This window comes from Mirounga leonina, unplaced genomic scaffold (assembly GCF_011800145.1).
Source record: "Mirounga leonina isolate KUSES-001 unplaced genomic scaffold, KU_Mleo_1.0 Mir_454, whole genome shotgun sequence".
NCBI lineage: Eukaryota > Metazoa > Chordata > Mammalia > Carnivora > Phocidae > Mirounga > Mirounga leonina.
The window spans coordinates 14,977,509-14,993,281 of record NW_023270763.1 but is presented as its reverse complement, the minus strand read 5'-3'; the positions used below and the strand labels follow the sequence as shown (position 1 = coordinate 14,993,281).

Below are 15,773 nucleotides of genomic sequence, written 5' to 3'. Positions count from 1 at the left end.
ACTAGAAGTGGTGTTAGTCATCTTTACTACGTGAGCATGTTCTTTTTTGATAATTGACATATTCAGGTTGTCTTTACTCTTTCACACTTATTCTTTTTTTTTTTAATTTAATTTTATTATGTTATGTTAGTCACCATACATCATTAATTTTTGATGTAGTGTTCCATGATTCATTGTTTGCGTATAACACCCAGTGCTCCATGCAACACATGCCCGCCTTAATACCCATCACCAGGCTAACCCATCTCCCCACTCCCCTCCCCTCTAAAACCCTCAGTTTGTTTCTTGGAGTCCATAGTCTCTCATGGTTCATCTCCCCCTCCAAGTCCCCCCCTTCATTTTTCCCTTCCTTCTCCTAATGTCCTCCACGCTATTCCTTATGTTCCACAAATAAGTGAAACCATATGATAATTGACTTTCTCTGCTGGACTTATTTCACTTAGCATAATCTCCTCCAGTCCCTTCCATGTTGATGTAAAAGTTGGGTATTCATCCTTTCTGATGGCTGAGTAATATTCCATTGTATATATGGACCACATCTTCTTTATCCATTCGTCTGTTGAAGGGCATCTCGGCTCTTTCCACAGTTTGGCTATTGCAGACATTGCTGCTATGAACATTGAGGTGCATATGGCCCTTCTTTTTGTGTCTTTGGGGTAAATACCTGCAATTGCTGGGTCATAGGGTAGCTCTATTTTTAAATTTTTGAGGAACCTCCACACTGTTTTCCAAAGTGGTTGTACCAACTTGCATTCCCACCAGCAGTGTAAGAGGGTTCCCCTTTCTCCACAACCTCTCCAACATTTGTTGTTTCTTGCCTTGTCCATTTTTGCCATTCTAACTGGTGTAAGGTGGTATCTCAGTGTGGTTTTGATTTGAATTTCCCTGATGGCTAATGATGATGAACATTTTCTCATGTCTCTGTTCGCCATTTGTATGTCTTCTTCAGAGAAGTGTCTGTTCATGTCTTCTGCCCATTTTTTGACTTGTTTTTTAGATGTTGAGTTTGAGAAGTGGATATCAGCCCTTTGTCTGAAGTGCCATTTGCAAATATCTTCTCCCATTCTGTGGGTTGCCTCTTTGTTTTGTTTCCTTTTCTGTGCAGAAGCTTTTTATCTTGATAAAGTCCCAAAAGTTCATTTTTGCTTTTGTTTCACTTGCCTTTGGAGATGTATCTTGAAAGAAGTTGCTGTGGCCGATGTTGTGATGTATCTTGAAAGAAGTTGCTGTGGCCGATGTCGAAGAGGTTACTCCCTATGTTCTCCTCTAGGATTTTTTTTTTTAAGATTTTTTATTTATTTATTTGACAGAGAGACACAGCAAGAGAGGGAACACAAGCAGGGGGAGTGGGAGAGGGAGAAGCCCGGCCTCCTGCTGAGCAGGAAGCCCGATGTCAGGCTCGATCCCAGGACCCCGGGATCATGACCTGAGCCAAAGGCAGACACTTAACTGACTGACCCACCCAGGTGCCCCTGTTTTTAACTTTTTGAGGAACCTTGCTAAGAAGACTTTTTAAAAGATTTTTATTTATTTAGAGCTCATGTGCATGTGCATGGGGGGAGGGGCAGAGGAGGAGAGAGAATCTCAAGCAGACTCCACTGCAAGTGTGGAGCCTGTCATTGGGCTTGATCTCACGATCCATAGATTATGACCTGGGCTGAAATCAAGAGTTGGACACTTAACTGACTGAGCCACCCAGGCATCCCAGGAAGACTTTTTAAACAGACTGTGTAGATGGGGTAATGAAAAGCTGGATACTCATGGCAGACTCTCTATCCTTGAAATAAGTATTATTTATATTATATAACATATATTATATACATATAGTATATATATCTACATTATATAATTACATTCTACATTAAAAATTTTCTGTATTAAAATCTTAAGATTTGAAGTTGAAGAGCAAGCTGTTGCCATCTGGATCCTAGCCAAAATGTGATATAGGGGAAGTTACTCCTGTCTTCCCTTCTGAATACCCATTGGGCCTCATCTTCTTCCTCTGTACCTGAACTCTGCCTCTCTCAGAGAAAAGATATATAGGGATCATGGACTATTTAGGCTACTTATATTGGACTGTTCAGGCTATTTATATTTAGTAAAATTTTTGTTTTGGTAGATTGTTTTTTATATGATTATATCTTTATTTTCACTATTGGCTTATTAGCTGTACTTCTTTTCTTTCTTTCTTTCTTTTTTAAGTGGCTGTTCTGAGGTTTAAAAATTACCTTATAACTACTCTACCTTCAAATGGTGTTATACCAGTTTACATATAAGAACCTTACCAATAGTATTGTTAGATTTCTTCCTCCCACTCTGTGCAATTGTTGTCCTACATTTTACTTACACATATGATATAAATCCCACAATCCATTATTATTACTTTAGCTGTAAACCGTTAATTATCTTCTAAAAAAAAATTTTTTTTTTTTTAAAGAAGATTTTATTTATTTGACAGAGAGACAGCGAGAGAAGGAACACAAGTAGGGGGAGTGTGAGAGGGAGAAGCAGGCTTCCCGCGGAGCAGGGAGCCCGATGCGGGGCTCAATCCCAGGACCCTGGGATCATGACCTGAGCCAAAGGCAGACACTTAACGACTGAGCCACCCAGGCGCCCCTCTAAAAATTTTTTTAAATGAGAAAATGTTTTTTATATTTGCCATTGCTGATGTTCTTTGTTCCTGGCTGTTGGGAAATGAATTATTCCCAGTTGTGTGTGCTCTGGGGATTGTTCTGCCTGCTTCTGTACACAGTCATTGGTAGTTTTCTAACACACACATGCAGTACTCAGTCACAGACTCGAGGGAACCCCTCTGCAGTTATCTGGAATTTTTTCTATGCAGCCCCATCCTCTCATTTTGCCATGCAGTTTCTAGGGACTTTGGCCTCCCTTAGCTTTAAATGCTCTTTCCCCAATTCAGCCAGTCTGTTAGACTCTGAGTTGCCTTGCCTTCCCCTGTGCCATGGCCTAAAAATTCTCCCTGTAGTAAGCTGGGGTACTCCTAGGACTTACCGTATTTGTCTACTTTTCTCAGGAGTTACTCTACCATCTGTCTATTGTCCAGTATCTAAAAACCATTATTTCATATATTTTGTCTGGATTTTCTAGTTGTTAGGGCAGTAGGGTAAACCCAATCCCTGTTATTCCATCGTGACTAGGAGTGGAATTATCAGTTTGAGTGAAGGATTAAACCCTTAAGTATTAAAGAACTTTTTCTAATCATACAGGATGTTAAATACAACTTTTGGTTTTCCATACTGGTAAAAAGTGTTTCAGGAAGGGTGTTGCCAGTTTTTGTTTTAAGTTAAATTGTACCTGATTTATTTATTTGCTTAAAATGAAAATAAGTAGTGCATTCAGATGGCTCCAGAATAAAAGGTGTACGGTCCCTCACCCATCTACTTTCCAGCCACTGCCACCATCTTTTTCCCATATGCACACGACCTTTGTTGTTAGTTTCTTGTGTATCCTTATGTGCTTTTGTTTTCATTTATAGACACATGTATTTTTATTACATATACTCTGCTCTCTGTCCTTACATACTGTCCTTTTTTTTTATTGAGCATTTAAGAACTCTTCCTTTTTAATACATTAAAAATACTTTAAGACTATACAGTATTCCATTTTGTGGATTAAGCCACAATTTATTTAGTCCCTTAGTGATAAATATCTGTGCCATTTTTAGTCTTCTGCTGCTGTAAGTAGTGCTAAAATGAGTGGCCTTGTACATATTTCATTTTGTACATGTGCCATTATGTCAGAAAATTTCTGAGAAATGGAATTGTTGGGTCATAGGATAAATGTATTTTTTTTTTAGAAGATTTTCTTTATGTGAGAGAGAGCATGAGAGGGGAGAGGGTCAGAGGAAGAAGCAGACCCCTCGCTGAGCAGGGAGCCCGATGCGGGACTTGATCCCGGGACTCTGGGATCATGACCTGAGCTGAAGGCAGTTGCTTAACCAACTGAGCCACCCAGGCGCCCCAGGATAAATGTATTTTTAATTTGACGATTATTGCCACATTGCACTCTATTGCAGTTATATCATTTTACATTCTCACCTCCACAGTATGAGAGTGCCTTTCTCCCCATATCCCCATCAGCATCAAATTTTTGTCTGTTAATTTTTAAAATGGCATCTCATTTAGTTTTAATTTGCGAATTTGTTATCATGAGTGAGATAGAGCATGTTTCCTATGTTTAAGATCCATTTATGTTTCCTCTCTGCTCAGTATTCTTTACCCAGTTTCCTGTTGAACTGTTAGATTTCTTCTTCTTTTTTTTTTTTTTTAAGATTTATTTATTTATTAGAGAGAGAGCATGTTGGGCGGGCAGGCAGAGGGAGAAGGGGAGAGAGAATCCTTAAGCAGACTCCCTGCTGAGGGTGGAGCCCCATGTGGGGCTTGATCCCAGGACCCTGGGATCATGACCTGAGCTGAAGCCAGATGCTTAACTGACTGAGCCCCCAGGCGCCCCTTGAATAATCCAGTCTTAAAACTTTAGTGCACCTTCATCATTAAAATGTATTGCAGGTACTAAAGTTTAAAAAGTGGAATTATAAGAAGTTACTCTGAGACAGCAGGTAATAAGTTGATTTCAATACTTTCAAAAGATACTTTGTCTTCATGGGAGTATGAGGTAATTTAATTTGTTACAGTTATTGAATTAGGAGGCTTAGAACGTGGTCTGAGATCTGGTGATACAGTTCATGCTGTCCTTGAGCACTTTATCGCATCACCCTTATCTTTGTTCTGTAAAGGTCCCATTTTCCTTTCAGTGTATTATTTTGAAGAGAGGAAAGAGTTGTGTGGCCGCTGAGTAGACAGTGTTTGATCTGTTTCGCTTGCCTGTTTGCTCTATGTTCTGTCATCACTGTGCTACTTTGGATGCATTCTTTCACTTTGAGCAGTATGACTTGAAAACTGAATGGTGGGTAAATAATTGTTAGTCTCCACATAAACAGATTAGCCTCTTTGACAGGTAGAATGGATTTGGAAGAGTTAACATCTTATAAGTAACCTAACATTTTTGTGCCTCTACTGATTGTTATTTTACTTGTTGACTAGTTTCATAAACTCATGCAATCTTTGAGAAAGTTCAAGATAGTAGTGCTATTTCAGTTTTTACAATTAAGTATGTAGATCAAAGCATGATATATTTTGGCTAAGAAAATATTAGTAGAACAACTTTTATTTGAATGGGAATATCATATAGTTTTATCTGCTTGTACCTCCTAGTCATAAAATAGATTTAGCTCAATTTAAGTAAAGTTGTCCAAGTATTTAAACATAAAGTAATTGAAATTCAAGTTTAACTTTGATTAAGCATAATTTAAATAATCTTAAGTTACATACTTAAAGTAATTCCATGCATGGATCTTCTATGTAATGAAACTCATTATGTTTAATTTTCCCAGCAGAAATTCAGGAAGCAAAAGCTCCCAGTCCTTCCATAAACCGGCAAGCCAGCATTGAAACGGATAGAGTGTCTAAAGAGTTCATAGAATTTCTCAAGACCTTCCACAAGACAGGCCAAGAAATCTATAAGCAGACCAAGATGTTTTTGGAAACAATGCATTACAAAAGGGTAGGTTGAGAGTAACCACTTAGAGACTTGGAGTTTTGGTTTTAGGAAAGGTCTTAGAGATAATCTAGTGTAACTTTGTCACTTTACACCTGGGAAAATCAAGACCCAGAGATGTTAAGTTACTTACCTAAGAAATGTCACTGAACCAAGTTAAAACCCAACTCCCAGGCTAGTACTTTTCCACTGCAAGTCAGTGGTGTTTGGATCATCTTTGCACGGAAAGTCTGACAGTGAAGCCACTTATATTGTGTACTTTAGTAAAAAGCCTTCCTAACCGGTCACCTTGTAAGTAGTATAAACTGCCAAGAGAAAGAACATAGTAGATCTTGAACTCTAAGTAACAGTTGTTAGACCAGGTAGCATTCATGTCAGGGTTTTTTGTTTTTGTTTTGTTTTGTATTTTGATACAAAATACCTCTCCTTGCTCAGGTAGAGAAGGGAAAGCTAGAATTTAGATGTGGAAAGGGACCTTAGCAACTATCTGGGTTCAGTCCCTTTATTTTATAGATGGGGAAGGTTACACAGCTACATTCTGCCCATGTCGGAACTAGAACTTGTGCCTTCGACATGTGTGTCTTTAACCCATAATTTCTTAAACTGTAATTTCAGTTGCAATAATTCATAAGACTACTTGTAAAGGGACTCATTTTTTTAAACAGTGATCAATTTGTTTGTAGCATTCTTCAGCTATTAAACTCAGAATTAGCTTCAAAGCCCCTTCTGTGAAGTGAGGAAGTCTTGAAAAAGAGAAGAAGGCAGCAAGGTGATGAACTGCTTGGCTGTATTCCAGCTGTGGTCAGGATCACTAGGCTAATAAGCAGTCATCTTCTGCCAAAATATTTTTTAAATACCAAATTCAGTTAGTAAAGGAGAAAAGAAGCTTTCTTGTTTTTTTGGTGTGTAGTTACACTGAGAATAAGTAAGCAGCCCTTTTTTTTTCCCCCTCAAAGTATTTGTAAGCAGATAGTAACAGTTATTTTTTATTTTTTTTTAAGATTTTATTTATTTGACAGACACAGCGAGAGAGGGAACACAAGCAGGGGGAGAGGCAGAGGGAGAAGCAGGCTCCCCACGGAGCAGGGAGCCCGATGCAGGGCTCGATCCCAGGACCCCGGGATCATGACCTGAGCTGAAGGCAGACGCTTAACGACCGAGCCACCCACGTGCCCCAGATAGTAACATTTAAAGAAAGCATAGATCATTGATGTTTTGGGTTAGAAGCAACGATAGACTTCCTCAGTATGGAAATATCAGAGCTCACGTGGTGTGCAACTTTCCTTTTTTAACCAGAGGTAAAAACTAAGGCTTTGTTGTTCTTTATTCTCTAGCCCATACAGAATGTTTCCAGGACATCTATCCTATTTTGGCATATATACTATAGTACATAAAGCACAGATACTGTGTAATGCTGTATTTTAGAAAACCAGTCAGCTTATTTAATCAGCTCATCAGAACAGATTTATTCATTTTTCTTTTGCTCAGAACTATAATGTGCTCTTGTTCTGTAATAATTTAGTTGACTTTTAAATCAATACACTAAAGTATAACGGTAATTAACTGGTGCAGCTACCATCGTGCCTGTTTTCAAGGCATCACGAATTGATATCAGAGAACTGGATAGGGCCTAGATTGCTTCCATTTGAAGAGCCATCTTGCAACCTGTTTTGCATTTCTACACAGCCCTAAATGTTCTGTGGCTGAGTGGCCAAGTCTTATGCATGTGTGGTTAGCATCTAGCACAATACCTGGCGCATACCTGATAATGAACAGACAGTTGTTAAACTGAAATGTCCCTGGAGAAGCCCTTCTGCCTTTGGCTGCAAGTTAAATATCCTTTCAAATAAATGAAACAGTTTTTATACCAGAATGAACCAGTCTTAACTAACTAGCTTCAAATCACTTAATCATTTAAGTTTTTTGAGAGAATTTGATTGAGTACAGCTTGAGATAGTTTCTGTGAGGTAATGAAGTGTGTCATAGTGAAAGGTGCCCTCTCTACTCCGTTCACCAAAACTCAAAACCTTAACTTAGGCTTAGACTTAAGACTCTAAAACCTTAACTTAATGTTGTTCTCACCAAGTAGACTTTCTAAGTCATCTTATTCTAATGAAGACTCATTCTTATATGTTTGAACCTACCCTGGTGACACTGCCATTAACTGGTTAATTTTTTTTATTTTTTTTTAAGACTTTATTTATTTGAGAGAGAGACAGAGCACAAACAGGAGGGGCAGAGAGAGAGGGAGAAGCAAACTCCCTGCTGAGTGGGGAGCCCAACTCAGGGCTCAATCCCAGGACCCTGAGATCATGACCTGAGCCGAAATCAAGAATTAGCTGCTTAACCGAGTGAGCCACCCAGGCGCCCCAACTGGTAATTCTTTCTGTTGCGTCCCACAGTAGTAGTCTTCCCAAAATTTCTGAGGTCCAGAACAATGAGCCACTCTTGCCCATATCTTTATCTACTACATTTCTGTTTTCTCTAATCCTAGTGTATGCCAATGGTGAGCAGTCTTTTCCACATATGGATCAAGTCTAGAAAACTAAATATTTACAGAATTGCATTAAAAAGGTTGGGGTTTTTTTCAGCCATTGTATCTTTGTCATGAAACACCTTATCTGTACTCAGACTTTTTTGTTAATTTCCTCATCTTGGGCTGAAATTTCATTCAGCCCCTATGTAATTCATACACACTGCAATAATGCAATGTAATGCTTTGCTGTTCAGCAAATACTGTTGTTTGCTAAGACTCTTCTGAAGCTGGTTTATTTTGCCATTTTTTCTTTTTGATTAATCTTATTAGCTATTTAATATTAAAATATGTATTTCTTATAGTTCCTTTTTATATTCTTTAGAATAAGAAATATTTTTATTGCAAACAAGATAGGCAGCTGCATCATTAACACAAAATCCATTTATATTAATGTTGTTATCAGACGCTTTTCTCTTCTTAGAACTCATCATAGCAAGAATTTAAATTTTATGGGGGGGTAGCATATACAGAAGAAGCTAAGAGGAATTTACAAGGTTTAGTTTTTTAAACTTCTTATCATTACAAAAATAACTAGAATTTAAGAATCTCACTGTAAGAACCAAGCTTTAAATAGGCCTAAGAGTGGCCATGGATTCCAGGATGTATCTGGTCACCAAAGAAATGAAGGATGTATAGGTTTCTTTGTCATTTGGACAAAACCTTATGTGCCCAGGGTAATTTTAAAAGTATTACAGAGACCCAACTAGATGTTAGCCTTTTCCATCATAACTAGAAAACCCTATTTTTTAACTTGAGATCCCTGCCAAAAAATGAAGAATTTTTCCCCAAGTTTATTTATATGAAAACGTTTTCAGGGGCACCTGGGTGGCTCAGTTGTTAAGTGTCTGCCTTCGGCTTAGGTCATGATCCCAGGGTCCTGGGATCGAGCCCCTCAGGCATCGGGCTCCCTGCTCAGCAGGAGGCCTGCTTCTCCCTCTCCCACTTCTGCTTGTGTTCTCTCTCCGCTTCTCTCTCTGTCAAATAAATAAATAAAATCTTTAAATAAAAAAAATTTTTTTTCAAAACACACACAAAACAGACTGCAGTTAAATCAAAGAGATACTTTTGCTGCTCAAATTGTTTAAATCCTGCCCTTGTTAATTACTAATAAATCCTTCGGAAACACTCCCCTATTCTGAAAGCGTAGCCTGTATTACCCTCTACTTCTGAAAACACATACCCTTTAATTTATTGGACATTAAAGCTTTTTAATAAGTGAATTTTGTGGGTTTCTCAATGCAGTTTTTCAAAAGATTTATTTCAGTGCTAGAGAGCAAGAGAGTGAGGGAAGGGGCAGAAGAAGAGGGAAAGAGAAACTCAAGTACACTTCATGCTGACTGCAGAGCCCGACACAGGGCTCACCAACCCTGAGATCACGATCTGAGCCAAAACCAGGAGTCAGATGCTTAACCAACTGCACCACCCAGGCACCCCTCTCAATACAGTTTTTTAAAAAAGATTCCTTTATTAGCAGTCATTCAAATATGTTTTTTCCCTTATTAAAGAAGCATTCAAACACAATGGAAGACCTCTTGCTACTTTCATTGTTCTATTCCCAGCCATTCATTCTATAAAATTCTGACATTATTACATATATAAATTTAAAAAATTTCCCATACTAATTCTCTTTGAAAAACTGTTTTTCTAAACCTGAGAAAGGAGAAAAAAATTATAGTTTAAAATGTGGCTGTATGTTCATTTACCTTCTCCTCCTCAGAATAAATTCTAGAAAGATAGATGTCCTCCTGTACCTTAAAATGACTTCACTATTCTAAACTATGTGTATATGCAAGGTGTAGTTTGCCCTGCTATGTAATTACTGTTAAGAGGGGAGAAATATGTATCCAAGACAAAGAAACTTTAATTACAAAATAGGCTTCTAATTGTGGTTAAGAAAATTGGGGAACGGGCATGGGCGGGTAACCCAGGACACAATTGTAAATTAGAAGCACAAAGGATGAGAAGTGAGGTGACAAGCAATGGGAAAGCATCTGAGCTGGTACAATCTGTATATCATAAGAACTAAAAGTAGATAAAAGGTTGAGTTGGTAACTATGTTGAAAGTGATGAATGAATAAAATAAGAACATACATAGAAGAATACAGTGATATGTGAGAGAAATTTTAAAACATTATGGAGTTGAACCCTCAGTGGGTGAGGCTGGCAAGACAGGCTCCCAGCTTTGGCATCGCCTCTCAGGCCCTCTCCTGTTGTGCACGGCTACAAAACAAAAGAGCGGTGGCCAGAATGGAAGAGAGGACATGAGTCAAAATGGAACAGAAGAGAGATACTTCCTCTACAGAGAAGATACTCCTGGAAGAGAAGGTCAAATTAGAAGAACAACTGAAAGAGCCGATGGAAAAATAAAAGCGAGGTTTGGCAGATACTAAGAACTTGTTGCAGAGGAGGCAAAATTATATGGTATTTAGGAATTCTGCAAGGACTTGCTAGAGGTTGTAGGCATTTTGGAGAAAGCAATAAAATGTGTGTTCCAAAAGAAAAAATTAAAGATGATAACTCTATAAAATCTATGGAAGAACCTATAGAAGAGCCTTGTAATGCCTGAAGTCCACATTCAGAAGGTGTTCAAAAAGCCAGGTTTGACCCTACAGGTGTGAGGCTTTGTTCTGCATTCTTATTGAAGGGAAAGAGCTGGTCACAGCGGTGCTGGTTACCAAGGTGAGGTAGAAGCTGATGGGCACACACCAAGACCTACCTTGGTGGGTGTGGTGAAAGAAGCTTAGCTGCCTCTAACTAGCCGCTATAAGGATTCCATGTTTAATAGTTTCACATACTTAGAGCAGAGGCCAGTGGGACGCTACTAGAGCTCAAGTATCATGGATAAGCTATATCAGCTCAAACTCTGCTGACATCAAGGTATCTTAAATGAATACACTGTCTGGGAATTCTGTGTGGTTACTTGGCCGTGCTTGGCTGTACTGTGGTTCTTCTGCATCTCACTGTAGCATGTGAGTTACCAGAGTATTTAGCCCAGTACCCACTGCATTACATTTTTCTTGCTAAAAAAAATTTAATGATGACCTTTGTAAAGAACGTAAGTGAGCTCATTTGTAATTAGTAACTAGCCAGCTGCTAAAAATGATCAACTATTGACTTTTCCCTAGAGATGTGAAAGGAACACATGTACCTTAACAATTCTCACCACCTTTATTTTGCCAGTAATTGAATTTGACAAAAATCAATTACTTTTGCCCTGTTTTGTTCATCTAAAATGTAGAAATGTTTAAATCTCTATTCAGCTAGCTACTAATGACCTCAGGGTATATTCCCTAGTAAGATGAACTGTCTCAAAAGAACCACATGCTTGGTCTACTTGAGATGTTAATGTTTAATTTTAAAATTTTATTTAAGAGGATTAAAGCCCTAATATGTTTGTTTTCCTAAAAAAAAATTTTTTTTTTTTTAAAGATTTTATTTATTTATTTGAGAGAGAATGAGAGAGAGCACATGAGAGGGGGGAGGGTCAGAGAGAGAAGCAGACTCCCTGCCGAGCAGGGAGCCCGATGCGGGACTCGATCCAGGGACTCCAGGATCATGACCTGAGCCGAAGGCAGTCGCTTAACCAACTGAGCCACCCAGGCGCCCCTAAAAAAATTTTTTTTGAAGGCAACAGGAACCAGCAATTCAAACAATATGGACATCAAAGCCAACACCTAAATAAATCAAAGTTACTACAGTACAAAAGAAACGTAACCCAGAAAACAAATCATGGAATTCTAAATTCTAAAGATGAGAGTTTCAGATGAACAACATAGAAAACACAATTAGGGAATAGTCAAAGTTTTCAAAACAGATTGGGGGGAAAAAATTTCAACCAGACAATTAAGAAAGTATACAGAATACCTCTCAGTATTGGAATTCACCTGCTTGTCAAACTTTTAAACTACAAAGGAAAAATTTTTAGGAAGAAAAATAAAATGACTTTACATGCAGACATTATAGAAAAGATGATCCCAAGCAATAAAAAAATACTTGAGGAAAGGGGTTCATTTATGTGGCTAGGCTGTGATTTTTCTTAGAAAACTAAAAAAACATTTTGGAATTTTGTAGAACCTAAAAATTTACCAGCACATACCTGCCCAGAGTTTAGCTCCTTTGAAAAGAACTGTGAAGGATCTGAGATTTTCCCTACTTTTAACAAGTTAGCCTGCCATCATTTTGTGGATGCTGGCAGAAGACATGAGTCTCCTGGGTCAGAAAAGAAGGCCAGTTTATTACTCACAGCAGTAGCCATATCCAGAATATATCAGCATTTGCACCAATTCCCTGAGTATCAGTTCCCATGGGACATGCAAAGACCAGATAATGCCTGTGGGTGCAGTGAGCAACGTTAGATGAGAGGATCTTTTATAATGGGCAGTAAGCTCGCCTGACCTCCGCCTCACATGGAAACATTATTATACTGGACAGTAGACAATCTGCCCTTTTACTTGAGGGAGGCACTATCTCTGTCTCCTGTACAGAGAAGTGTAGTGTAGAAAAGATAGTGTAGAACAAAGGCAGTCCGTGGCTCTCCTCACAAGATATGTAGAAGAGATCTATGTAGAATTGTGTCCCAGTGTTCTTACAGTATTATAAAGGGAGGGGCGATGATAGATGGTCACATTCATTTCTTCTTTCATTCAACTAATTGAGCGCTAGCCCTATGCCTGGCCCTGTTGTGGGCACTGAGGATATGGTGGTCAGCAGTGCCCTTGTGGACCTCACATTTTAGTGGAGAAAATAGATAATAAACAGGTTTGTAATATAGCCTAGTGGTAAGTCCTACAAAGACTCTAAAACAGGATAAGAGGACAGAGTGGCAGGGGAGTCCTTTTAAATTGTAAAATAAACACCGTAATGAAGTGTAAGTCTGTGCAATATAAATAGAAATATAAAAAGATATTTTCTGAATAGTAACAGAATTGCAGTGATTGTGTGGAGCAAGGGGAGGAATAGGTGATTCATTGCCACAGGTAAAACAGGTCACAGTTTTTAGTTAGAAGTGAGTACTAGTAATAATCAGAAGAATTAATGTAGTTTGTTCTAAGTGTTGAGATTTGGTGCAAATGAAAGGTAGCCATGTCTAAGGTACCTAAGTGGATGAAAAGAATAGATAATCTATTGTGGAAGGTACATAAACAGAAAGAATAACAAGTAAAATTATAGCATCATAAAGGAAAATAAATATATTACTGTTAAAATGCTAAGTGAATCCCCCATATCATAAAAATAAAATTAGATTTACAGTCTTAATAGTAAAAAAGTCTCATCTCACAAACTCCATAATGATAGTCCTTTTGTTTATTTAAACCCACTCTGGGGCGCCTGGGTGGCTCAGTTGGTTAAGCGACTGCCTTCGGCTCAGGTCATGATCCTGGAGTCCCTGGATCGAGTCCCGCATCGAGTCCCGCATGGGGCTCCCTGCTCAGCAGGGAGCCTGCTTCTCCCTCTGACCCTCCCCCCTCTCATGTGCTCTCTGTCTCTCTCATTCTCTCTGTCTCAGATAAATAAAGTCTTTGAAAAATAAATAAATAAATAAAATAAACCCACTCTGCTTACTGAAAGGATGTGAAAAGATTTACAAAATGATTTAAAGTAAGAATAAGAGAAGAAGAGGATAATTTGATGGTATTTAGAATTTATAAACATGTTCTTATGGACATGTTCTTCAAGTAGCTGCTGCTTATGATTACCCACATGAAAGTCCAGGCATAGTATTAAAACTAGTTCTCTGAAGAAATACTCCCAGGAGACTTAAAATTGTTTAGTCCATGGATGTATTTGTCTGGTGATCTAATTTAGTGCAGGGATGAAGTTTAGAGAATTTACAATACAAATTTACTGATTGATTCATAGATGAGGGCTAGATAGGAAACAAAAGCTTGAAATCTCATTGGGAAGTAGTACAGAAAGGATGCCATGTATTGGACAAACTGAGTGTGCTTAGATAGAGTCCCATCCTGCCTCCACATAGAGGCCCCAGCAGGAATGGGTGGGTAGGATTAGGACTTCTCTCAGAGTAGCCGTGGATCTGCTGGAGTTCACACCACAGAGCACGAAAGAGACATCCTTTCTCGTGAGCATTACTAGAAAGATCACTACTAACTCACATGGACATTAGTATGAAACAAGAATACTTACTGCTGCTACCCATACCTGTTTAGAGAAGATTGTTGAAGATAGATGGAGTAAGAAGGATAAGTAAAAGATTTGCCATATGCCCCATGGCACTTTGTCCTTCTGGTTTATAATTTTCATAGAATATTATAATTATTTGCATTCAGTCTTCCCATTGAAGTTGAATGGTCTCTGAGCATTTTATTAATTTTTTTATACTTGCTGGTACAGTGGCCGGCAATTCTAATCATGCAGCAAGTGCTTTTAGAGTGGATAGAAATATAATTTTCATGAAATTCAGGAAAAGTGATCTCATCAGGAAAATCCAAGTGTACTAATAGGGGTGTAAAATTAGTAACATGACAAGATAAATTCATGAAATACAGTTACAATATGACATGCCTGTGATAAAAAGCTAAAGAGCCTAACACAGTATTAAAAAATATTAATTTTTAGGGCGCCTGAGTGGCTCAGTTGGTTAAGCGACTGCCTTCAGCTCAGGTCATGATCCTGGAGTCCCGGGATTGAGTCCTGCATTGGGCTCCCCGCTCGGCGGGGAGTCTGCTTCTCCCTCTGACGCTCCCCCCTCTCATGCTCTCTCTGTCTCTATCTCATTCTCTCTCTCAAATAAATAAAATCTTTAAAAAAATATATTAATTTTTAAAGATAATAACAATGAATGGCATTAAATATTAGTAACACTTTAATTAGGAAAATTCATTCAAAGAATTAAGAGAGGATTGTATATTGGATCTAACTAAGAAAAATATAAATTACAATGTTATATTTATTCTAATATATATATATATATATATATACTGTATAATCTTTTTGTGAGGTGGGGCGGGGAGCAGGAATTCGGTAGGAGAGATTTCTAAATCTGACCAACTTCAAAATATATCCTAAAATGAAAGATATCACAACTAGGTGAGATTTTAATTAAAAAAATAAAATATAGGACAGTGAAATAAACCAGGGATTCCAGAAATAAATTCAGTTTCTCAGGAGCCAGTTATGTGACAACTGGGGAAATGAGAGGGACAGTGTTGCCTTTTACCACCTGCTTCTGAAAAAGACAGGGAAGTTTGTATATAGATTACTTCCGGTCTGTATTCTATACTGTGCACCTTACACTCCCGCCAAATAAAGAGTTAAACATGAAAAAACTTAGAAGTAAATTAGTGAAGTAGATTAGAATATTTATTTCAACTGTAGAGATACTTATTTCTGTAGAGAAATTTAGAACAATTTTCAAGCTGCAATTGAACTGTTTAAGAATTATTCTTAAGGACCAGGTAAAAGGTGTAGTGGTATTAACTTTTTTAAAAGCTGCATAATGAAAAATAAAAGATAAAATGGAAAGCAGCACTGGGAAATTGTGGTGAATATAAATAAAAGCTTAACATTTCAAAATGTATAAAATTTACTTAGTACCGAGTTCTTACTAGACAAGAGATCGATTTTAATTCAGCCAAATGGCTCTTACATAAATAGTGAAGGAAGCACCAAGAGCAGCTGTCAGGGTTGTCAGAGAGCTCTG

At 38.0% G+C, this 15,773-nt stretch overlaps 1 protein-coding gene and 1 pseudogene across 4 annotated transcripts in view; both read left to right on the top strand.

The window, feature by feature from the left end:
* Window positions 1-15,773, top strand: part of RABGEF1 (RAB guanine nucleotide exchange factor 1) — a 58,784-nt gene that overhangs the window by 27,884 nt on the left and 15,127 nt on the right. For 3 of the 4 annotated variants that reach the window (XM_034988731.1, XM_034988729.1, XM_034988730.1), the window contains exon 4: window positions 5,414-5,583. In XM_034988731.1, the coding sequence (XP_034844622.1) occupies window positions 5,414-5,583 (170 nt within the window). The remainder of the gene's footprint in view (window positions 1-5,413; window positions 5,584-15,773) is intronic. The other variant, XM_034988732.1, reaches the window with a different exon arrangement.
* On the top strand, window positions 9,569-11,530 carry LOC117999529 (annotated as a pseudogene).